The sequence below is a fragment of the Rhinopithecus roxellana genome, chromosome 8 (genome assembly GCF_007565055.1).
Source record: "Rhinopithecus roxellana isolate Shanxi Qingling chromosome 8, ASM756505v1, whole genome shotgun sequence".
Lineage (NCBI taxonomy): Eukaryota > Metazoa > Chordata > Mammalia > Primates > Cercopithecidae > Rhinopithecus > Rhinopithecus roxellana.
The window spans coordinates 1,635,516-1,660,103 of record NC_044556.1 but is presented as its reverse complement, the minus strand read 5'-3'; the positions used below and the strand labels follow the sequence as shown (position 1 = coordinate 1,660,103).

At 47.2% G+C, this 24,588-nt stretch overlaps 1 protein-coding gene across 5 annotated transcripts in view; it reads right to left on the bottom strand.

The window, feature by feature from the left end:
• Positions 1–24,588, bottom strand: part of SLC1A6 (solute carrier family 1 member 6) — a 62,723-nt gene that overhangs the window by 12,975 nt on the left and 25,160 nt on the right. The window contains exons 1-7 of one of the 5 annotated variants that reach the window (XM_010361552.2): positions 19,394–19,741; positions 18,071–18,225; positions 16,388–17,425; positions 10,433–10,644; positions 9,474–9,611; positions 5,981–6,185; positions 1,860–1,902 (exon numbers count right to left, since the gene is read on the bottom strand). In XM_010361552.2, the coding sequence (XP_010359854.1) occupies positions 1,860–1,902; positions 5,981–6,185; positions 9,474–9,611; positions 10,433–10,637 (591 nt within the window). In that variant the 5' untranslated portion in view covers positions 10,638–10,644; positions 16,388–17,425; positions 18,071–18,225; positions 19,394–19,741. Of the gene's footprint in view, positions 1–1,859; positions 1,903–5,980; positions 6,186–9,473; positions 9,612–10,432; positions 10,645–16,387; positions 17,426–18,070; positions 18,226–19,393; positions 19,742–24,588 lie in introns of those variants that run through there. The other 4 variants (XM_010361553.2, XM_030936943.1, XM_010361549.2 and 1 more) reach the window with 4 other exon arrangements.

Below are 24,588 nucleotides of genomic sequence, written 5' to 3'. Positions count from 1 at the left end.
GTAGTCCCAGACACTTGGGAGACTGAGGCAGGAGAATCGCTTGAACCCGGGAGGCGGAGGTTGCAGCGAGCTGAGATAGTGCCACTGCACTCCAGCCTGGCGACAGAGTGAGACTCCGTCTCAAAAAAAAAAAAAAAGTTGAACTACCATAGGACCAGCAATCCCACAACTGCATCTATCCAAAGGAAATGAAATCAGTATCTCAGAGAGGTATCTGCTCTCCCATGTTTATTGCAGCACTATTCACAATAGCCAAGATATGAAATCTACCTAAGTATCCATCAATGAATGTATGGATACAGAATATGTGGTATACATATACAATGAAATACTATTTGGCCTTGAAAAAGGAGGGGATCCTGTCATTCGTGACAACAGGGTTGAACCTGAAAAACACTGTGCCACGTGAAATAAGCCAGGCACAGAAAGACAAATACTGCATGCTCTCGCTTATATGTGGAATTTAAAAGAGTTGGACTCATAGAAGCAGAAAATAGAATAGTGCTTACCAGGGACTGGGGAACAGGGAAAACTAGGGAGATGTTGGTAAAAGTACACAAAATTTCTTTTTTTTTTTTTTTGGAGACGGAGTCTCGCTCTGTCGCCCAGGCTGCAGTGCAGGGGCCGGATCTCAGCTCACTGCAAGCTCCGCCTCCCGGGTTTACGCCATTCTCCTGCCTCAGCCTCCCGAGTAGCTGGGACTACAGGCGCCCGCCACCTCGCCTGGCTAGTTTTTTGTATTTTTTAGTAGACACGGGGTTTCACCGTGTTAGCCAGGATGATCTCGATCTCCTGACCTCGTGATCCGCCCGTCTTGGCCTCCCAAAGTGCTGGGATTACAGGCTTGAGCCACCGCGCCTGGCCCTAAAAGTACACAAAATTTCAGCTAGAGAAGAGGAATAAGTTCAAGAGCTCTATTATACAACATGGTGACTAGCTAGTAACAATGTATTGTGTATTTGAAAATCACCAAAAGGGTAGATTTTCAGTGTTTTTATCGCAAAAAATGATAAGTATATAAGATAATTGATATGTTAATAAGTTTGAGTCACTCCGCAATGTAGACATATTTCAAAACATCATCATACTTCATTAATACATATAATTTTTGTGTGAATTTAAACATAAATAAATTAAAATATATTTTTTTGAAGAATAAGTGACTGAATAAATGAATGAGGAAGTGAACAACCAATGTGTGGAAGTAGTATAGATTCCAAATTGTTCACAAACTCCCTGGGCAATGCTTAACCAGAGTTGAGGGCCTCTCCCCTCAACCATCTATGGTCAAAATTTCTCGAATCTCTATACCAGCCTCGATGCCTCCTCTAGCTCTGTGCTCAGAAGTCCTTGGCCTAAGTCCTCTTTTTTTTTTTTTTTTTTCCTTTTTTTGAGATGGGGTCTTGCTCTGTCACCCAGGTTGGAGTGCAGGGGTGTGATCACTGGAGCCTTGATCTCCTGGGTTCAAGCAATCCTCCCACCTCAGCCTCCCAAGTAGCTGAGACAGGCGTGCCCAGCTAATTAATTTTTTTAATCTATTTTTTTTTTTTTTGAAAGACAGAGGGTCTCACTCTGTTGTTCAGGCTGGTCTTGAACTTTTGGCCTCAAGTAATCCTCCCGCCTTGGCCTCCCTAAGTGCTGGGATTACAAGCCTGAGCTACCGTTCTCAGACCTAAGTCCTTCTCCCTAACCCTCCCAGATCACCATGGAAAATACATCCTTTCTCCTAGACTCCTCTAGAACCCCTGCCCATTGCTCCATCCGGCCCTTCCTCCCACCTCTCCCTGGACCATCCCTTCAGCCTCAAGCTCCCGCCACCCTCCGCATCTCCCTGATCAAAGCGTGTACTTCCCCCTGACCTGTTTGAAGCAGGCCTCCACAAGGTTTGGTGGAAACATATTTCTGCAGAAAAACATCAGAAGAAGGAAAGTGGTTAGACCATGGAAGGGCATCTAGGGTGATAACAGTAATACTAACACCAAGAACAACAATAATGCAGCCAACACATGAATGCTTCCTCTAGGCTGGGCACTGAGCGAGTATCTTGCTATCATCTGATTTAAACACTACAATAACCCCAGACGTAAGTGCTATTTAATGCCCTGTTTCACATAGAAAGAAACCAAAGCCCAGAGAATTGATGCAAGCTACCCAGAGCCACAGAGCTGCTAAGAGATGCAGATGGCCCTCAAATCCAGGTCTGTCTGAGCACGTGGCCAGAGCCCTACATCACCTCAAGGACTTTCATTCAAACACACGTGTGTCGGTGATGCCTCAAAAATCCACAGAAAACTCCTAAACCCTTTTAACTTTAGGTTTCCCCTAGGCCCATGATTAAGGTAGAACCAAGGCTAGCCTTGAATCTGGGTGGCAAAAATCTTGCTGCTCTAATTAAAACCACAGTGAGATACCACCTTACTCCAGCTAAAACAGTCATTATTAAAGAGTAAAAAAACTATAGATGTTGGCATTGATGTGGGGACAAAGGGACACTTACACATTGCTGGTGGGAATGTAAATTAGTACAACCTCTATGGAAAACGATATGGAGATTTCTTTTTCCTTTTTTTTTTTTTTTTGAGACGGAGTCTCGCTCTGTTGCCCAGGCTGGAGTTCAGTGGTGCGATCTCAGCTCACTGCAAACTCCGCCTCCCAGGTTCAAGCAATTCTCCTGCCTCAGCCTCCCAAGTAGCTGGGATTACAGGTGCCTGCCACCACGCCTGGCTAATTTTTTGTATTTTTAGTAGAGACAGGGTTTCTCCATATTAGGCAGGATGATCTCAATCTCCTAACCTCGTGATCTGCCCGCCTCAGCCTCCCAAAGTGCTGGGATTACAGGCGTGAGCCACTGCACCTGGCCGAGAGATTTCTTAAAGAACTAAAAGTCGATCTACCATTCCACCTAGCAATCCCACTACTGGGTATCTACTCAAAGGAAAAGAAGTCACTATATCAAAAAGACACCTGCACATATATGTTTATCACAGTACAATTCACAGTTGCAAAGCAATGGAACCAACCTAAGTGCCCATCAACTGATGAGTGCATAAAGAACACATGATATATGTACACCATGGAATACTACTCAGCCATGAAAAAGAATGAAATAGGCTGGGTGCAGTGGCTTACACCTGTAATCCCAGTGCTTTGGAAGGCCAAGATGGGTGGATCGCTTGAGGCCAGGAGGAGACCAGCCTCGCCAACATGATAAAACCCCGTCTCTACTAAAGACGTGGGCATGGTGGTGGGCACCTCTAATCCGAGCTACTCAGGAGGCTGAGACAGGACAATCGCTTGAACCCGAAGGGCAGAGGTTGCAGTGAGCCAAGATCATGCCACTGCACTCCAGTCCTGGGTGAGAGTGAGAAGTCAGACTGTCTAAAAAAAAATAAAAAATAAAAATAATGTCTGTGGCATGGATGGAGCTGGAGGCCATTATTCTAAGTGAAGTAACTCAGGAATGGAAAACCAAATACAGTATTTCTCACTTGGAACTAAGCTATGAGTATGTAAAAACTTACACAGTGATATAATGGACACTAGAAATTCAGAAGTGGGAGGCAGGGACAGTAGTTAGAAATTAAAACCTAAACATTAGGTACAATGTACACTACTAGCGGGACAGATGCATTAAAATCTCAGAATTCACCGCTATATAATTCGTCCATGTAACAAAGAAACACTTGCTCCCTAAAAGCTACTGAAATTATTTTTAGTAGAGACGGGGTTTCACCGTGTTAGCCAGGATGGTCTCGATCTCCTGACCTCGTGATCCGCCCGTCTCGGCCTCCCAAAGTGCTGGGATTACAGGCTTGAGCCACCGCGCCCGGCCAAAGCTACTGAAATTAAAAATTAAAAATTTTTTCATAGGCCGGGCACAGTGGCTCACGCCTGTAATCTCAGCACCTTAAGAGGCTGAGGCAGGTGGATCACTTGAGGTCAGCAGTTCAAGACCAGCCTGGCCAACATGGTTAAACCCTGTCCCCACTACAAATACAAAAATTAGTCCGGTGTGGTGGTGCATGCCTGTAATTCCATCTGCTCTGGAGGCTGAGGCACAAGGACAGCTCGAACCCTGGAGGCGGAGGTTGCAGTGAGTCAAGCTCATGCCACTGCACTCCAGCTTGGGTGATGGAGTGCAAAAATAAAAATAAAAGCAATTAAAAGAGTAAAGGCAACTATTAATAGCAAAAATATTTTTTAAATAATAAAAATCAAAAATCAAAAATTCAGTTAATTTTATAAAAGATCGTGCTGCTTCTATTTCCAATAGCAAAGACCTGGAACTGACCCAAATGCCCATCAGGGATAGACTGGATAAAGAAAATATGGCACATATATGCCATGGACTACCATGCAGGTGTAAAAAAGAATGAGTTCATGTCCTTTGCAGGGATGTGGGTGAAGCTGGAAGCCATCATTCTCAGCAAACTAACGTAGGAACAGAAAACGAAACACTGCACGTTCTCACTCATAAGTGGGAGTTGAACAATGAGAACACATGGACACAGGGAGGGGAACATCACACACCGGAGCCTTTCGGGGGGTAGGGGGGCAAAGGGAGGGAGAGCATTAGGACAAATACCTAATGTATGTGGGGCTTAAAACCTAGATGATGGGTTGATAGATGCAGCAAACCACCATGGCGCATGTATACTTATGTAAGAAACCTGCACGTTCTGCACATGTATCCCAGAACTTAAAGTAAAAAATAAAATAAAATATAAATTAAAAAATCATGCTGCTTTAAGAGAATCATTCACCCTCCAGTGATGCTTAGGGAAACACCAGCTGTTCTGACCTCACCTTGAGAGCCATATCCTAAGATCATATTCTAGCAGCAGCTGCCATTGGAGAATATATGCAAGGCTCCAGGGCAGAAATTGGATACCAAAAATGGGTACCATGGGTGCTGCTATGTCCAGCCTGCAGCAGCCTGTCCCCTTTGTCTCTCCTTGAGTATGAATTGTTGCAAGTCGAGTCAGAAATCATATCAAAATGAGTACAGTCAACTGTAAACTAAACACCTAAGCCACCACCACCGCCAACAGCTGAACAGACTCTCTTGTGGCCAAGTGGACCCCAGAACAACCTTAAAACTGAGTTCCTGGCCATGATGGGACAGGAGGTCAGACATGCCTTCTTACACCCTCTCCCTTTTATAATCTAGACACAACAACTAACCCACATCAATGTTAAATTAGTGTGTTAAATTAATTAAAACAGAAATCATAAGACTGATAGAACACGCTCCTTGTGGCAATAAGATACCAAACTATAAGCAGGATCTAAGGCCATGCCAGGCAGGGGTGAAGTCATGCACCCTACACTCAAATAATAAATTGTGTTCTAGCTGCCAAAAGGTTCTTCTTTTTCTCTAGGAGTTATACAAACACTAGCCTTAAGATAAGCAATGTTAAAATAATTACAACTCATAAGCTCAGACAAGGACTAATGGGGCCCTTGTTCCACCAGCCGTAACTACAGCTTTGATTGGGCAAGAGACCGATTTCAGTAACTTTCTCCTGATAACACCACTGACCATGGGCTGGTTCTGGCTCATTGACAGAGGCTGTGCATTTGGGTACCTTCGTGTCCTGAAAAGACCTTTTGATGTATAAAGCCTAAATGTGATACATTTAAATATACATTTAAATGTTAACTAATTGTTAAGTCTCCACCCCAAAGTGGACATGGGGTCATATGTTACATGCAACTTTGTTCAATATGCATGCATCAGGGTCACCTACATTAATATTCATAGCTCCTCCTACAACCTGTTGAATATGGATGTTTAGCCAACCTATTCAGCATAAAGCTCCTACTCCAACCCTTCCTCCTTAGAAGTGCCTGTCTCTGATCCTGACCAGATGCATACTTCCCAGCCTGTGGGATGACCACTTTGCAGGCTATAACCTTTTACAATAAATAAAGTCTCCTTTTCCAAATATGTATACTGTGATTTTTTAGGTCGGCATACCTGATCAGATCCATGAAGGCATCAGCTGTGGGGATGGTCTCGATCCGGCCCTCCCGGTGCAGCCCCTCCTTGGAGCCCTTCCCGGGATGGATGATGGTGACCATGAGGATGCCGATGAAGACCGCGATGATGGTGGTCACCATGTAGTACACAGCTGCCCGCATCCCCATCCGCCCTGTGGCCTTGTTGTCCAGGGATGCCATACCTGCAGGACAGATGATGTGGCCCCCGCAGCTCCATGCATACCCAAGGCCAGCTCTCCTAGCCATCCGTTCCACCCTCCCCATATTACCAACTCAACAGCCATCCCACCAAGCATCCCTTTTCCTACAGCCCACCCAGAACCCACTCATTATCCATTCACCCGCACCACCATCTTTCTACTTCCATTCTGTTTTCCAAATACACACCCTCACACTCCACCCCAACCCTTATCCCAAGCAGCATTCCACTATCCTACTGCCTTCCCTCTACTCCAAGCCAATCTTTTTCACTCTTTCACCCCATCCTCTGTTAACTCTTGTTTCCTCTCGTTTTGCACCATAACCTAACTTTCTTTCTCTTTATTCTTTTTTTTTTTTTTTTTTTTCCGAGACGGACTCTCCTTCACCCAGGCTGGAGTGCAATGGTGCCATCTCGGCTCACTGCAACCTCCATCTCCCAGGTTCAAGCAATTCTCCTGCCTCAGCCTTCCGAGTAGCTGGGATTACAGGTGCCTGCCACCACGCCCAGCTAATTTTTGTATTTTTAGTACAGACAGGGTTTCACCATGTTGGTCAGGCTGGTCTCAAACTCCTGACCTCAGGTGATCCACCCGCCTCAGCCTTCCCAAGTGCTGGGATTACAGGCGTGAGCCACTGCGCCTGGCCCGTAACCTAACTTTCATTCTGCTTGTCATCCCACTATTCATCCCAAAATCCCACCTTCCTCCAACCCACTTCACTGCACACCCTTTGTAGCACATATTCTCGGTGCTCCACTCCTACACCCTTTCCCAAGCCAATATGCTGATCCTTCAGCCCCAAGAGCACTGTCTACAAATAGCTCAGGCTGCCCCCTTCTCCTTCTCCTGAGAATTGCCCTCAACAAAACAGGAACTGCCCTGCCCACAAAAACCCCAGGGGAGACCTATAGCCAATGAATGACCGTGCAAGGATTCACAATGGCCAACTCCTTTGATTCAGGTGGCAGCAGAGCTGGGGAAGGGTTCAACTCTGTTGCTCTGCTCACACTCCAGAGCTCCCCACGGAATCAGGTTGACAGGCCAGCCTTCTTCTGAAACCCACATCTTTGCTTCACTGGTTTCCCAGTCGCGTCCCACTTCCCTCACTCCCTTATGAGTTTCTCTTGAGAGCTACCCCACAATAAATCACCTGTGCAGACATCCCCATCTCAGTCAGGCTCTGCTTCCAGGAAACCCAACCTAAGAAACCATTTCTTCATGCTTTTTTCTTCTTCCCCATCCCCAAATCCAGGGATTGGCAAACTGCTACTCATGCCAAATCCGGCCCTCTGCCTGCTTTTGTAAATAAAGTTTTATTGGAACACAATCATGCCCATTTGTTCTCATATTGTCTATGGCTGCTTTTGTGCTACAATGGCAGAATCGAGTACAAGTGACCCTTGAACAGCATGGGTTTCACAGCTGTTCGAGTACACTTATGCATGGATTTTCTTCCACCTCTGCCACCCCTGAGACAGCAAGACAAGCCCTCCTCTTCCTCCTCCTCAGCCTACTCAGCATGAAGACAATGAGGATGAAGATCTTTATGATGATCCACTTCCACTCAATTAATAGTAAATAAAATTTCTCTTCATTATCATTTTTTTAATAGACAGGGTCTCACCCTGTTGCCCAGGCTAGAGTGCAGTGGTACCATCATAGCTCACTGCAGCCTCCTGGGTCCAAGTGATCCTCCTGCCTCAGCCTCTCGAGTAGCTAGGACTATGGGCATGTATCACCACGTCCTGCTGAGTTTTTTATTTTTTGTAGAGCTGGAGTCTCACTGTGTTGCCCAGGGTGATCTCTAACTCCTGGGCTCAAGCAATCCTCCTGCCTCAACCTCCCAAAGCACTGAGATTACAGACATAAGCCGTCCCACCTGGCCTGATTTTCTTATTAACATTCTATTCTCTAGCTTACTGTATTTTAAGAATATAGCACATAATGGCCGGGCGCAGTGGCTCATGCCTGTAATCCCAACACTTTTGCAGGCCGAAGTGGGCAGATCACGAGGTCAGGAGATCAAGACCATCCCGGCTAACACAGTGAAACCCCGTCTCTACTAAAAATACAAAAAATTAGCCGGGCATGGTGGTGGGCACCTGTAGCGCCAGCTACTCAGGAGGCTGAGGCAGGAGAATGGCGTGAACCTGGGAGACAGAACTTGCACTGAGCCAAGATCGCGCCACTGCACTCCAGCCTCAGTGACAGAGTGACACTCCGTCTCAAAAAAAAAAAAGAGAAAGAAAGAAAGAAAAGAATATAGTATATAGTACATACAGCATACAAAATATGAGTTAGCCAACTGTTTATGCTATCTGTAAGGCTTCCAGTCGATAGTAAGCTATTAGTAGTTAAGCTTTTCGGGAGTCAAAAGTTACACGTGAGCCCGACGCGGTGGCTCACGCCTGCAATCCCAGCACTTTGGGAGGCCGAGGTGGGCAGATCATGAGGTCAGGAAATCAATACCATCCTGGCCAATATGGTGAAACCCCACCTCTACTAAAATACAAAAAATTAGCCGGGTGTGTTGGTGCGTGCCTGTAGTCCCAGCCACTTGGGAGGCTGAGGCGGGGGAATCGCTTGAACCTGGGAGGTGGAGATTGCAGTGAGAGGGCTGAGATGGTGCCACTGCACTCTAGCCTGGTAACAGAGTGAGGTTCCGGAAAAAAAAATAAAAAGTTATACGTGGATTTTTGACCGTGTGGGGATTGGTGCCCCTAACACCCAAATTGTTCAAGGATCAACTCTAGTTGCAGAAGAGACCATATGGCCCTTGAAGCTGAAAATGTTTACTATCCAGCCCTCTAGAGCAAAAGTTTGTGGACCCCTGCATAAGCCAACCATACTCCCATCCCACCTTCTACCCACCAAGCTGTCACCTCCATCTCACGCGCCTTCCACACCCTAATCTACACCCTACTCCCTGCACATCCACACCATGTCCCAGCCACTCTCCCTGGCTGCCCCTCCAAGACTTTCTCTCACTTCTGGGTGATACTGAGTCCCTTGCAGGCTGGCATTTTTACCTCCAAGGAAAAGAACAGGAAGCCCACCAAGATAAGTGGGGTGGGGTCATATGGGGTCTGGAACCTGGGACCGATCGGGACCTGGGCTTTGTTTGGCCAAGGACCCCAGACCAGACGCAGGCTCCGTGTTTGAGCTGCCACGTCAAGGAAGTGGTCCCATGCTTGGGATGGCCTTGGCTCCGGGTTCAAGCTGAGGCTCTGGATGGGTCTTGGAGGCCAGCACTGGCCTGGGCTCTCTCACCTGTGACCAGGCTGGAGACAATGAGAGGTAACACCAGCATCTGCAGCATCCTCATGAGAAGCTCTCCAGGAAAAGAGAAGTACTTGATCTGGCGGTAGGTGAGCTGATATGGGCGCAGGGCAAAGGCCAGGCTGACCCCTAGGGACGAAAGAAGGGGTCCATGGACTGAAGTCTGGGTTGCCCAGCCCTAGGCAGGGTCCATCCACCCCAAGAAGGATAGGGCAAGGGTGGGAGTGAGGGAGAGAAATATCCTATGAATGTGTGTATTCGTGTGTGCACTGATGCATGCAGACATTGTCGAAATGTATGCATGTATGGGTTACCATATTGATATTGTGTAAATGCATGTCCGTGTCTGTGTAAATGTAAATGTGTAAGTCTATATATATCCAGGATATGTGACGGTAGATGTTCACTTGTAAACAGGCATAGGTGTCTGTATACAGGTGCATATACACATGAATATGCACACGTGTTTTCCTGGACATCTATAGGTGTGATTTGTGTGTATGTTACTATTTTCAAACATGCGAATGCACGTGTTTTTAAACTCATAAGTGTGTGCACGAGTACTCAGGAGAATGCATGTGGAGATGTGAATGTGTTTATAAGTTCCAATATACATGCACAAGTGTGCATGTTTCTGTGTTTGCACCTATAAGTTCAATGCATGCATATGTGTGTGTGCAGTGTGTTCGTACATTGTATATGTGTGTATATGTGTGTGTGTATACACAAGGATATGCATGTGACATTGTGTGCACACAGTTGTGTTTGCACACACGCGTATTCATCTGTGTGGTGTGTCTTTATGTGGGGTTGAGGGTGGCTGGTGGGACTGGGACGTGTGTGCAGGTGAGAATGAGGGGGGTGGAGCAAAGAGATGTGTAGGGGCCAGGAATTTCCCTGAAGTCTCCGCCTTTCCCTGAAGTCCCCGCCCTCCAGGAGGCAGAGCTCACCTATGACCACCGCGCTGACTGTCAGCAGGATGAAGGCGTTTCGGCGCAGGAAGCGCAGCACGTGCTCGCGAGTCATGGTCTGCAGGCGCAGGCGGGTGCGCAGTGCTCGCTGCTGCAGGCTTTCCTGCAGCCGCTGCAGCCAGCCCACCCGGCCCAGCCGCTGGCCGCTCTCCCGCAGGAACAGGCTGTTGCCATGGCTGCTCATGGTCTATCTGCGGGAAACAGAGAAGGCTGGGGCTGGTGAGGGCCAGGACACAGAAGGCAGGCGTGGGCAGATGGCGAAGGCTGGGAAGAGTAATGAGCGCTTCCTGAGGACTCTCAGAAGGCGGGAGTGGCTGGGTGTTTTGGCTCAGGCCTGTAATCCCAGCACTTTGGGAGGCGGAGGCAGGAGAATCACTTGCACCCAGGAGTTTAAGATTGGCCTGGGCAACATAGTGAGACCCTGTTTCTAAAAATTAAAAACAGCTGGGGGTGGTAGTCCTAGCTATTTGGGAGGCTGAGGCAGGAGGATCACTCGAGCCCAAGAGTTCAAGGTTACAGTGAGCTATGATCTTCCCAGCCTGAGCAAGATAGTGAGACCTCCACCCCTCCAAAAAAGCACCAAGACCAGGCACAGTGGCCCACACCTGTAATCCCAACACTTTCTAAGGCTAAGGCGAGAGGATCGCGAGCCCAGAAGTTTGAGGCTGCGGTGAGCTGTGATTGCACCACTGCACTCCAGCCTGGGTGACAGAGCACAGCCCTGTCTCTAAGAGCAACAAATAAATAAAAATAAAATTAAAAAAAAAAAAAAAAAGGCAGGGGAGGGGGAAGGTCAGTCTGTTGAGATGTGCCCATCTGAGGGCACCTGAGGCACTGCCTGGGGTTCTAAGATCAGGTCTTGGCAGGAAAAGGTCAAGTCTCCAGAATCATTCCTGGGAATGGCTGGGAAGAGGAGGAAATCACAAAATAATGGACCCTTTTGACATTCCCTGACTCCAGCCCATTCTTATTTCACTGAGATTATCACAAGCCTCTGGGGGCTGCCCCAGCGGCTCAAAGGAAATTAACAAGCCTTTGTGAAGTGCCAGCCAGACGAAGCACCGGGAGGCTAGTCCTCCAAACTAAGGCGGTTTTGTGTCCAGCCTGGAGGCTTTTCACAAGGACAAAATCAGCAGGCGCCTGGCAAAGAGCAGGTGCCCAGTAAATGCAGCTACTCTGCCTGAATGCCCAGGTGAGCAACAGGGAGAGCAGGGAGTCCTTTGGGAATGAAATGATAATGACTTTTGGCCACAGTGTGATGTTCATGAGCCCCTCTGGGGTGGCAGGCACTGTACTGCTGTTTCCCAAACTGCAGACTTTCGTGTCTCCTCCTTATATTTGGCGATATCCGTGTGTCCTCATTCACTTATCTAAAAAACAGTACCGAACCAGGCGCCGTGGCTCACGCCTATAATCCCAGCATTTGGGAGGCCGAGGCGGGCAGATCACTTGAGCTCACGAGTTCGAGACCAGCCAGGCTAACATGATGAAACCCCGCCTCTACTAAAAATACAAAAATTACCCTGGCGTGGTGGCAGGTGCCTGTAGTCCCAGCTACTTAGGAGGCTGAGGCAAGAGAATCACTTGAACCCGGGAAGTGGAGGTGGCAGTGAACAGAGATCGTACCACAGCACTCCAGCCTGGATGACAGAGTGAGACTCTGTCTCAAAATAAAAATAAATAAATAATTATTTAAAAATTAAAATTTGGGCCGGGCGCAGTGGCTCAAGCCTGTAATCCCAGCACTTTGGGAGGCCGAGACGGGCGGATCATGAGGTCAGGAGATCGAGACCATCCTGGCTAACACGGTGAAACCCCGTCTCTACTAAAAACTACAAAAAAAAAAAAAAAAAAAAAAAAAACTAGCCAGGCGAGGTGGTGGCGCCTGTAGTCCCAGCTACCCGGGAGGCTGAGGCAGGAGAATGACGTGAACCCAGGAGGCGGAGCTTGCAGTGAGCTGAGATCCGGCCACAGCACTCCAACCTGGGTGACAGAGCAAGACTCCGTCTCAAAAATAAATAAATAAATAAAATAAAATAAAATTAAAATTAAAATTAAAAATGTATGTAAAATGGAAACTTTAGACCCCTACTTGAAATGTGAATTATATTTTTCAACAACATTAAATACAATGCATATAAAAATTAAAACCTGGCCGGGCGCGGTGGCTCATGCCTGTAATCCCAGCACTTTGGGAGGCCGAGACGGGCGGATCACGAGGTCAGGAGATCGAGACCATCCTGGCTAACACGGTGAAACCCCGTCTCTACTAAAAAATACAAAAACTAGCCGGGCGTGGTGGCCGGCGCCTGTAGTCCCAGCTACTCGGGAGGCTGAGGCAGGAGAATGGCGTGAACCCGGGAGGCAGAGCTTGCAGTGAGCTGAGATCCGGCCACTGCACTCCAGCCTGGGTGACAGCGAGACTCCGTCTCAAAAAAAAAAAAAAAACAAAAAAATTAAAACCTGCCCATCCGTCTACCAACTAAACACTTCACATGTACAGGGTTGCTTAGAAATTGTGATTTTCCCAATTCACAATTGGGAAATTCACAATTCACAAAAAAGGGCCTCAGGAACTTTTCTCTTTGTGCACCCCTTTCTTCATTTAAAAAAAAAAAGCCTACATTAAAATTCTGTTTTACAACTGCATTGCTATAAAGAAAAATATATTATTTCAGAACGAGATAGAGGTGATAATTATTGCACAACATAATGAAAAGACTAGATGCTATTGAATTGTACATTTTCAAATGGTTGCTTCCGTGTTATGTGAATTTGCCCTCAATTTTAAAAATGGAGCCAGCTGCTGTGGCTCAAGCCTTTAATCCCAGCTACTTGGATGGCTGAGTGGGGAGGATCACCTGAGCCCAGGAATTCAAGACCTGAGACAGAATGTTGCTCTGCCACCCAGGCAGGAGTGTAGCTCACTGCAGCCTCCAACTCCTGGGCTCAAGTGATCCTCCCACCTCAGCCTCCAAAAGTGCTGGGATTATAAGCACGAGACACCGCACCCACCCCCCAAAAAAAATAAAAATAAAAATGAATATGTTAATATTATACATTATAGCATTTTCTTTCACCTAAACGCTTGTTTCTATTTTCCAATTTTAAAAGAGATGGAAACATCAGGGAAATAGTAGAATTGTACTAGAGGCTGGGAAGGGCAGGCGGGAGGGAAGGATGGGGCGAGGTTGGTTAACAGATACAAAACTACAGCTAGAGAGAAAGAATGAGTTCTGGTGTTCTGCAGCACCATAGGGGGACTATGGTTAATGATCATTTATTCTATATTTTCCAAAATGCCAGTAGAGAAGGTTCTGAGCCTTCTTAATGTTTGCACATTAAGAAATGATCAATGTTTGAGATGATGGATATGCTAATTACCCTGATTTGATCATTACGCATTGTATACATGTATCGAAATATCACTCTGTATCCCACCAATATGTACAAGTATTTCGTATCAACTCAAAATAAAAGGGAACAAAAAGAAATGAAAACGGCCAGGGCGCAGTGTCTCGCGTCTATAATCCCAGCACTCTGGGAGGCCGAGGCAGGAGGATCACTTGAGGTCAGGAATTCGAGCTCGCCAGCCTGGCCAACATGGCGAAACCCCATCTCTACGAAAAATACAAAAATTAGCTGGATGTGTCACACGCCTGTAATCCCAGCTACTCCAGAGGCTGAGGCAGGAGAATCGCTTGAACCTGGGAGGCAGAGGTCGCAGTGAGCCAAGATTGCACCACTGCACTCCAGCCTGGGTGACAGAGCCAGACTTTGCCAAAAAAAAAAATGAGGGAGAGGAGAGGAAAGGGGAGGGGAGGGAAGGGGAGGGAGGAAGGAGAGGAGAGGAGAGGAGAGGGAGAGGAGAGGAGGGAGGGAAGGGAGAGAAGGGAGGGAAGGGAGGGAAGGAAGGGAAGGAAGGGAAGGAAAGGAAGGAAAGGAAGGAAGGAAGGAGGGAAGGAAGGGAAGACGTTTCTGTAGGTCCCTACAAGCACTGTGTGCTATAGGTACTATACCTCCTAACCTACACTGTTCTCATAACCGAGAAAGGGCGGTGCCTTTCCTCTAGGCATACTGAGAATTCTGTTCTTCCTTCTAGACCCACTCTTAGGCTCCCTCTCCCACTGGCTCCTTTCGATCTGCCCAGTGGAAAGAACAACAGTATGAAGATTTCTCAACGAACTAAAAATAGAACTACTAGCCCATCCAGAAACCTCCCTACTGAATATCCACCCCAAGGAAAACAAATCATTGTATCAAACGGATATCTGCACTGGTATGTTTCTTCACAGCAACATTTGCAATCGCTTAGATATGGAATCACCCTAAGTGTCCAGCAATGGACGATGAAAGAAAATGTGATACAGATAAGTGTGTCACATTATAGATAAACAGATCTGTATCACATTTATTTCACTATCACATTTTCTTGCTACATTGTTGATTATGTTATCGTATCTATGTTTCATTATGTATATAATGGAATACTAATCAGCCATAATAAAGAATGAAATGTCCTTTACAGCAACACACATAGAATTGGAGGCCATTCTCTTAAGCGAAATAATTCAGAAGCAAAGTGTAATATCGCATGTTTATTTATAAGTGGGAGCTAAATAATGTATACACAAGGACACAGAGTGAAATAACAGACACTGAAAACTCAAAAGAAAGGGTGGGAGGGTGAGAGGGGGCTGGGATGTGAAAAATTACTTAATAGGTGCAACACACACAATTAGAGTGATGTTTACACTAAAAGCCCAAGCATCATCACCATGCAATCTATGCATGTATCAGAACTACCCTTGTACCCTCTAAATGCATACACCATTCTTTCCTTTTTTTTTGAGGCTGGAGTGCAATGGCACCATCTCAGCTCACTGCAACCTCCACCTCCCAGGTTCAAGTGACTCTCCTGCCTCAGCCTCCCAAGTAGCTGGGATTACAGCCACCAGCCACCACACCTGGCTAATTTTTGTATCTTTTGTAAAGATGGAGTTTCAACGCGTTGGCCAGGCTGGACTCAAACTCCTGACCTCAGGTGATCCGCCCGCCTCCGCCTCCCAAAGTGCAGGGATTACAGGCGTGAGCCACCATGCCCAGCCACAAAATTCTTTTAAAGGCAGCAGGAGAATGGAGAGTGGGAAGAAATTGAGATGGAGCATTTATTCTCCTGTCTCCCAGCTCCCTGTGCCAGGCCCCTACTTGGCAGCAGCTGTGTTCCTCTACTTAAGACCACTGCTCCCATGGGACAGTCCTCTGCCATAACCCTGGATCTCCCTGGGTCCTCCTCTCTGCTAGTATCTTCATAAATAGTCCGATGACAAACCCTTTTTACTTCACCCTTCAGAGTCTGCTGTCTGTTTCCCCAGCAATACACCAGATTCATCTGACTCAGAAAAAAAAACTCTCTAAATTAAAGGAAGACACTAAATATTGTATCCTGTACTGGACTCTGTACCTATTTGGTTTGCCTGGGATTGTCACACCTATAAAGAGAATGTGTTCACCTCCCGCATCTAATTCCTTTCTTTTTTTTTTTTTTTTTTAATGGAGTTTCGCTCTTGTTGCCCAGGCTGGAGTGCAGTGGCATGATCTCAGCCCACTGCAACCTCCGCCTCCTGGATTCAAGCAATTCTCCTGCCTCAGCCTCCCGAATAGCTGGGATTACAGGCACCTGCCACCATATCTGGCTAATTTTTTTTTTTTTTTTTTTTTTTTTTTTTGGATTTTTAGTAGAGGCAGGTTTCATCATGTCGGCCAGGCTGGTCTCGAACTCCTGATCTCAGGTGATCCACTGGCCTTAGCCTCCCAAAGTGTTGGGATTACAGGCATAAGCCACAGCACCCGGCAGCTTCCCCATCTACTTCCTAAGGGATCAAGGCTCCCTGATATATTTTCTCACCCCCACCCCAGCCTCATCCCCAGTACCTGAATTCAACCAGGTCCAGCTGGGAGTTTCTTGGAGGTCTCTGTTTTACCAGTACGTAGATGCCTGGCTTTTTGTTTTGCTGCCACTGGTTTTTCTGAGATCTTCCTTGCCCTCCTCTACTCCCCACCATATCCAAGGGATGGGACATCTGCCCTGGTTTTCCAGTCCCTGTGTCCTCTAGATCTAATCCAAATACCGAATGCCAAGCCCCACTTAGGATCCTGCTCCAAATGGATCCATGTCCTGAAACCACAATGCTCCTTCTCACCTTGTTGTGAAAAAAAAAAAAAAAAAAAAAAAATCCCAAGGAGTGAACCACAGACTACACAGGGAAAGTACAATCCCCTCCCTCTCCTCTGGGATATTGTGTTTCCAGTCCCTAAGCCACAGCAGGAAGTTGCCTGTGGATACCAAGAGAGATCATTCAGCTGAGATCTGAACAGTCAGGAAAACTCCAGAGGCTAGGGTTTTGTCCCGTTCTTTTCTCTTCCTTACAAGCCATAGTACGGTATTGACAAACTATGGTCTGCTAGTCAAATTCAGCCTACTGCTTGTTTTTGTAAATAAAGTTTTATTGGCACACAGCCACACTCATTCATTACCTACTGTCTACAGCTGCTTTCAAGCTACAATGCCTAAGTTGAGGTGTTGGGACAGATTGTATGGGCCACAAAGCTCAAAATATTTACTCTCGGGCCATTTGCTGAAAAAAATTTGCTGAACCCTGGAGAAGAGCAGACAACACTTAGCATCTGTGGGCTGGACGCAGTGGCTCATGCCTGCAATCCTAACACTTTGGGACGTGAAGTCTGGAGGACCGCTTGACCCCAGGAGTTCCTGGCCAGCCTGGGCAACATAGCCAGACCCTATCTCTTTTTAAAAAACTAAAAATTAGCCAGGCATAGTGGCCTGTGCCTGTAGTCCTAGCTACTCAAGAGGCTAAAGCAGAAGGATCGCTGGAACCCGGAAGTTTGAGGCTGCAATGAGCTATGATTGTACCACTGCACTCCAACTTGGATAACAGCATAAAACCCTGTCTAAAAGAAGAAAACAGCACCTTAGCACCTGATGACTATAATATAGTTGTCAACTGTGGTTGATAAAAAGCAGAAACCTAACTCACACAAAATTAAGAATAAAATGCTACAGTGTGAGAAAGTCTTACTATCAATTTTTTTCAGTCCTGTCTGCATCACTTACAAGTTTATACCATTGTGATTGTCAAATTAATAATAATATTAGTTTTTAAAAGTGTTTGACTTGAAATGTGGTCTTTTTTTTTTTTTTTTTTTTTTTTTTTGAGACGGAGTCTTGCTCTGTTGCCCAGGCTGGAGTGCAGTGGCGCGATCTCAGCTCACTGCAAGCTCCGCCTCCCGGGTTCACGCCATTCTCCTGCCTCAGCCTCCCGAGTAGCTGGGACTACAGGCACCCGCCACCTCGCCCGGCTCATTTTTTGTATTTTTAGTAGAGACGGGGTTTCACCGTGGTCTCGATCTCCTGACCTTGTGATCCGCCCTCCTCGGCCTCCCAAAGTGCTGGGATTACAGGCATGAGCCACCGTGCCCAGCCTTGAAATGTGATCTTAACCTCCACTTGGGCCTCTCTGGGTCTCTCTCTTCTTCCCCACCCTGGGCTCCCTCTTCTCTAGGCTTTCCTGGGTCTAGGCTTTCTTTTGGACTTACCTCTTGGGTTTCCTGCTCAGAAAATGTCCCTTCTAGTGTCCCCAGTCTCTACAGGGTGAGGGGTGAGGACGGGTCCTTCCCACTTGGTTCTCCCAACCTGCAGACACTTCGATATGACGAGATGTGTCGGCTGCCTCTTGGAGCCTCTTACATCCCTAAAACTAAAGCAGGCTACAGTGAGCAAACTGAAAATGCTTTCTATACATTTTATGTCAATGCTGTGCTAGCCAGAGGAGTGAGTGAGGGGAGAGAGAGATGGGATGGAAACCACCCACATCACACACACTCAGACACACACAGGCACACATAACCTCGAAAACCTCTTGTATGCAACTGACATATCCACAACCCCAGACAGACACAGTCACACGCAAACTCTTCAGACATACAACCACATACACACCCACACACACCTTCAGAAATGCAGCTCCATGCATGCAATCATACTATCCCTACACACACACGCACTTCCCACATTCATGTACACCCTCAGACGCACAACCACACACCTTCAGAAATGCAATTCCAGGCATACAGTGGTACAATTCTGCACACACACACATTCATGTACACCCTGAGACACACAACCACACACACCTTCGTGGCTCTGCACAACCACCCGTCATGGATTAAATTCTACAGAGGCAGTGACAGTCACACAGTTCCTACATACACACAGAAACACACACACACACATTCTTTAGGGCACAAAACACAAACTTCAGACTTTCGAAATCATCCTCACATTTAAACATTCAGCTCCACACACCTGTTCAGGACGGCGATCCCACTCACAAATTCAGTCTCTCTGTCTCTCTCTCTCTCTCTCTGTCTCTCTCTCTCTCTCTCTCTCTCTGTCTCTCACACACACACACACACACACACACACACACACACACACACACACACTAATGCCCAGACCCCTTGCAGCCTCAGCCACATCAGATATATCTGAAATTGGTGAAATAAGCCCTCTGATAGAGAAAGCAATCGAGCCCTATAAATGCACAAGGCATCAGGCTCGGTGCTGGAAACATGCCTGTGAGCGGAGGCCACGGGTTGGGGAGGTGGGGATATGGGGCAGGGAGACCGGGGATAACTAAGGGGATAGGAAACTCACCAGAACGACCCGGAGAAAAGCGGTGGCGACGGCTCTAAGGGGCAAGGAGGAGCTCAGAGACAAAGGGCGGCAGAGAGGTGGGGACGTGGGTGCAGGGAGCGCCTCACACGTCTGAGCCCAGCACCACGGATCCCCACCTGCCCGCAACCTCCACGCCGCAGCCCCACCGAGTCCCCGCGCCGAGCCGCGGAGCCCCCACTCACCAGCCTTCGGAGCGGCGGGGGCGGCCTGCCAGCGCCTCGGCCTGCGCGCTGCGCCCGGATGCAGGAGCCAGAGCCCGGCGAAGCGCCCGGCCGGGGCCGCGGGGACCCGCCAGGGACGGTGCAGCGCCGGCGTGGGGACTGGACGGTGGAGGCACCGGCGCGGAGCCGGGACGCGCTGTGCTGCCGGTGGGATCCGGGCCAGCCCTGCGCTCACGTGGGTGTGGGGGCGCCGGGCGGCCGGGGGAGAGGGCGGGATCCCCTCCGCGATGCCCCCCGCCTCCCCCGCGCCCAGCCCAGGCTCAGCAGCCGCGCGGGAGAAGGGGGACCGCGTGTTTGGGAAGGGAGGGGAGTTGGGGTGGGCGGGGGTGAGTGGCCTCTCCGGCATCCAGCCCCCGCCCCCTGCTCGGAGCCGCGCCTCCGCGCCCCCGCCCTCTAAACCGTCTCCGGAGCCCTCGGAGGCCTCAGCATCCCGGGCGGAGCGCGGGGAACAGGCCCTGGCACTGCGGGACCCGCGCCAGCAGCCTCGGCGGAGGCCTGGGGAAGGCGCGGCTCTAGGGTCCCAGTGACAACAGCCAGGGAGAGGGCTCCGCTGCCCCCTTCTCCCTGCGGGTGCACCTTCCGGCCTTGGCCACTCGACCGCTCTGTGCCCTTGGGCCAACCCCTCTCGCTCTCTGAGCCTGGCCTCCTCCTCTAAACAAGGGAGATGACTTGGCCGACCCCACAGAAAATTAAAGCTGAGAAAATTAAAGCGCGTGAGGCTGGAAATGCTCCATGCCAGCGCGAAGCATTGGGCAAATGGGAGATGGATAATGTTGTTCCTATTGTAATTAATATTATTCTTTGCTGTCTTTAGAGCACAGCAGGAAAGGCGCACTCGGCTTTTCTTCTCGAAAGGCAGTGACTTGGTTGCTTCCCACATCTTCCGCCTCTCCAGAGAGCTAACGCCATTTAAAGATCTGAGCATAAAGTCTGTCATGTGAATAAAAACTCAGTGCAGGCCGGGCGCGGTGGCTCAAGCTTGCAATCCCAGCACTTTGGGAGGCCGAGGCGGGCATGAATCACTTGAGGTCAGGAGTTCAAGACCAGCCTGGCAAAGATGGTGAAACCGTGTCTCTGCAAAAATACAAAAATTAGCTGGGCATGGTGGCGCATGCCTGTAGTCCAGCTACTCGGGAGGCTGAGGCGGGAGAATCTCTTGAACACAGGAGGCGGAGGTTGCAGTAAGCCGAGATCGTACCACTGCACTCCAGCCTGGGCTACAGAGCGAGACTCCGTCAAAAAACAAAACAAACAAAAAAAAAAACTCAGTGCACGTCCAGTGTTTTTTATTATTGTTGCTGTTATTGATGAAGTGTTGATGGCAACCTCCTGAACTAGGCAGGCTCTTTTATTAATACTTACATTTAATCTACACACTCCTATAAAGTAGATATCACTTCCTCTATTTTCAGGGCGTGGACAGGTGTTCAGAAAGGTTCAATAACTTGTCCAAGGTCACACGGCCAGGAAACAGGTGCCCCAATTCTAATTGTCTGCATTCATCACTCTAGCTCTGCTTCTTTGCAACAGCTCCTAGATAGGTGATTCTCAAACTTAACTGTATTTTAAAATTACCTGGAAAGCTTTCAAAAATTCTGAAGCCAGCCTGACATGGTGGCTCATGCACGTAACCCCAGCAGATTGGGAGGCCAACGAGAGAGGATCACTTGAGCCCAGTAGTTCAAGATCAGCCTGGGCAACATAGCAAGACTCTGTCCCTAATTAAAAAAAAAAAAAAAAATCAAAAAATTAGCTGTGCACACATCTGTAGTCTCAGTTACTCAGGAGACTGAGGCAGGAGGGTCACTTGAGCCTAGGAATTTAAGGTTACAGTGAGCTATGATTGTGCCACTGCACTCCAGCCTGGACAACAGAGCAAGATCCTATCCAAAAAAAAAGAAAGAGAAGAAATCTGATGCCCAAGCCACACCCTATACTAAGCACTTCAGCATCCCTGGGAGTGGGACCCAGACTTCATTATATTTGAATGCTCCCCAATGTATGGCTAAGGCTGAATCTCTGTCCTTGGTGTCAGGTTCCCCTGGACCATATTGGCAACCCTTCCCTGCAACCTTCTCACTCCTCTGCTTCAGTCACTCACTATGCTTGGACAATTCTGCATCCTTCTTGAACCTAGAGCTGCCTCTGAACTCCTGCCTCTTACAGTCATTCACTCCACAAATACTTACTGTGCACTTGGCTGTGCTAGAGGCTGGAGATTCAGCAGCGAAGACAACAGGGCCCTTGGTCTGTCACACAAAATAATAAGTAAATAAAATAGCAATAGTTCCCTGGCAATTGGGTCTTGCAAACCCTTTACACCCGTAACAATCAGGGACAATCCCAAAGAAACCACAACTCAAGCCTAAGCATGAGAAAAGCATCAGACACATTTCAATAGGGAGGCATCCTGTAATCTACCTGCGTAGTCCTCTTCAAAACAGTCATTAAAAATTAACGAATGTCTGGAGCAGGGTTTGGTGGCGGGCGCCCTGTAGTCCCAGATACTCAGGAGGCTGAGGCGAGAGGACTGCTTGAACTCAAGTGGTTGAGGCTGCAGTGAACTGTGATTGTGCCACAGCACTCCAGCCTGGGCAACAGAGCGAGACCCTGTCTCTAAAAAAAAATTAAAATCAGAAAACGAGAACACAAGGAATGTCTCAGAAACTGTCACAGCCAAGAGGAGTCTAAGAAGATATGACAACCAAATGTAATGTGAGATCCTAGAAAAGAAAAAGGATATAAGGAAAAAATTAGGAAATCTGAATAGGGTATGGGCTTTCACTAATAATAATGTATCCATATTGGCGGGACGTAGTGGCACACACCTGTAATCCCAGCCCTTTGTGAGGCCAAGGTGGGCAGATCACTAGAGGTCAGGAGTTCGAGGCCAACATGGTGAAACCCTGTATCTACTAAAAATGTAAAATTAGCCAGGCATGGTCGTGGGTGACTGTAATCCCAGCTACTCGGGAGGCTGAGGCAAGAGAATCACTTGAACCCAAGAGGCAGAGGTTGCAGCGAGCCAAGGTCATGCCACTGCACTCCAGCCTGGGCAACAGGGTAAGACTCTGTCTCAAAAAAAAGTGTCTCTAACAATAACATTTTGTTAATAATGTATCAGTATAATAATATATCAATATTACAGTGTTGTTATTATACAAATGTGCCATACTAATGAAAGATATTAATAACAAGTGAAACTCAGTCAAGGGAGTATATGGGAACTGTCTGTACTATCTTTTCATTTTTTATGTAAATCTAAAACTGTTCTCAGAAACTGTGTCTTAATTTAAAAAGATCCTGGGAGATCCCAAAGAGCTTTTGTTTATATAGGTTACAGCTATTGATCTTTACAGTATCAGAAATTAAAACTGAAAAAGTGTTTCTACATTTATTTATTCATTTTGACATAACAAAAATAAACCTACTACATATTAACATAAAATAGCATATTTTTATGAAAAATAACTGTATTTTCCAAAACAAGGGAAAAAAAGAGAAGAGTGACATTGTTTTACACTTTTTCAAATTGCTTTGATGTCTACCTTAATAAAAAGGAAATGGAATTTTTATACAGTTGATTTTCATTATTCGTGGATTCTGTATTTGCAAAGTCACTCACTCACTAACATGTATTTGTGACCCCAAAATTAATACTTGCAGAGATTTTGAAGTTATTCTGGGTCATTTGCAGAGAGATGAACATTTCGAGCTGCACGGCGTGAACATTTGTAGCTGAGGTGCAATAAAACCACGCTCTGTTACCTTGTTTCAGCTCATACGGTGAACAAGCATCCTATTTGTGGCCTATTTAATGCCATGCTTTTCTATTTTTCACTTTTTTTGTTGATTTTGCTGTTTAAAATGGTCCCAGGCACTTTGCTGAAGTGCTGTCTAGCGTTTCTAAGCTTAAGTGCTTAGTGTGTTTCTAAGTTCTGGAAGGCTGTGGGGTAGCTGGGTGCGGTGGCTTACATTTGTAATCCCAGCCACATTTTGGGAAGCCAAGACAGGAGGATTACTTGAGCCCAGGAGTTTGAGACCAGCCTGAGCAACATATCGAGACTCCCCTATCTCTACAAAAAATTTTAAAATGAGCCAGGCATGGTAGGCGTGCCTGTGGTCCCAGCTACTCAGGAGGCTGAGGTGGGAGGATCACTTGAGCCTGGAAGTTCGATGCTGCAGTGAGCTATGATCGCACCACTGCACTCCAGCCTGGGCGACAGAGCAAGACTCTTATCTCTAAAACAACAACAACAACCAAAAAAAAAAAAAGCTGTAAGGCTGTGACATGCCTTACAGAGACAATATGTATGTTAGGTAAGCTGTGCTCAGGCATAACTTTTAGTACAGTTGGCCATGAGCTCGATGTTAATGAATCAACAACATATATTAAATATGGTGTCTTTAAACAAAAACACAAATAAAACAAAGTATATATCAGTTGACAAAAATGTTGTGACCAGGTGCTTACAGAAACTAAATCTTATTATACTTCCCCCTGGAAGCAGTGATTTAGTATCTGCTACTTCAGTGTTCAAAGCAACTTTATAGGGCTGGATGCCGTGGCTCAAGCCTGTAATCTCAGCACTTTGGGAGGCCGAGGCGGGCGGATCACCTGAGGTTGGGAGTTCGAGACCAGCCTGACCAACATGGAGAAATCCCATCTCTACTAAAAATACAAAATTAGCTGGGTATTGTGGCACATGCCTGTAGTCACAGCTACTTGGGAGGCTGAGACAGGAGAATTGCTTGAACCCAGGAGGCAGAGGTTGCGGTGAGCTGAGATCGCACCATTGCGGTGAGCCAAGATCGCACCATTGCCCTCCAGCCTGGGCAACAAGAGCAAAGCTCCATCTCCAAAAAAAAAAAAAAAAAAAAAAGCAGAAAAAAAAGCAACTTCATATAATATAACTACCATGAATAATGAAAATCAACTGTATCTTCTTCTGCATTGAATCTGCCGTAGCATACTGTTTTGGTTGAAATACATGAAAAATATTCAGCCTTACACAGATAGGCGGTTGAAAAGGGAAGATTATTTCAATCAGCTTTTCAGGTAATTGCGTCTATTCTTTGAGTGACACCAAAATGCTACATAGTTCCTTCAAGAACAGTTGCAATGTGGAACTGGAAACCCTGTCTGTGAATTCCTG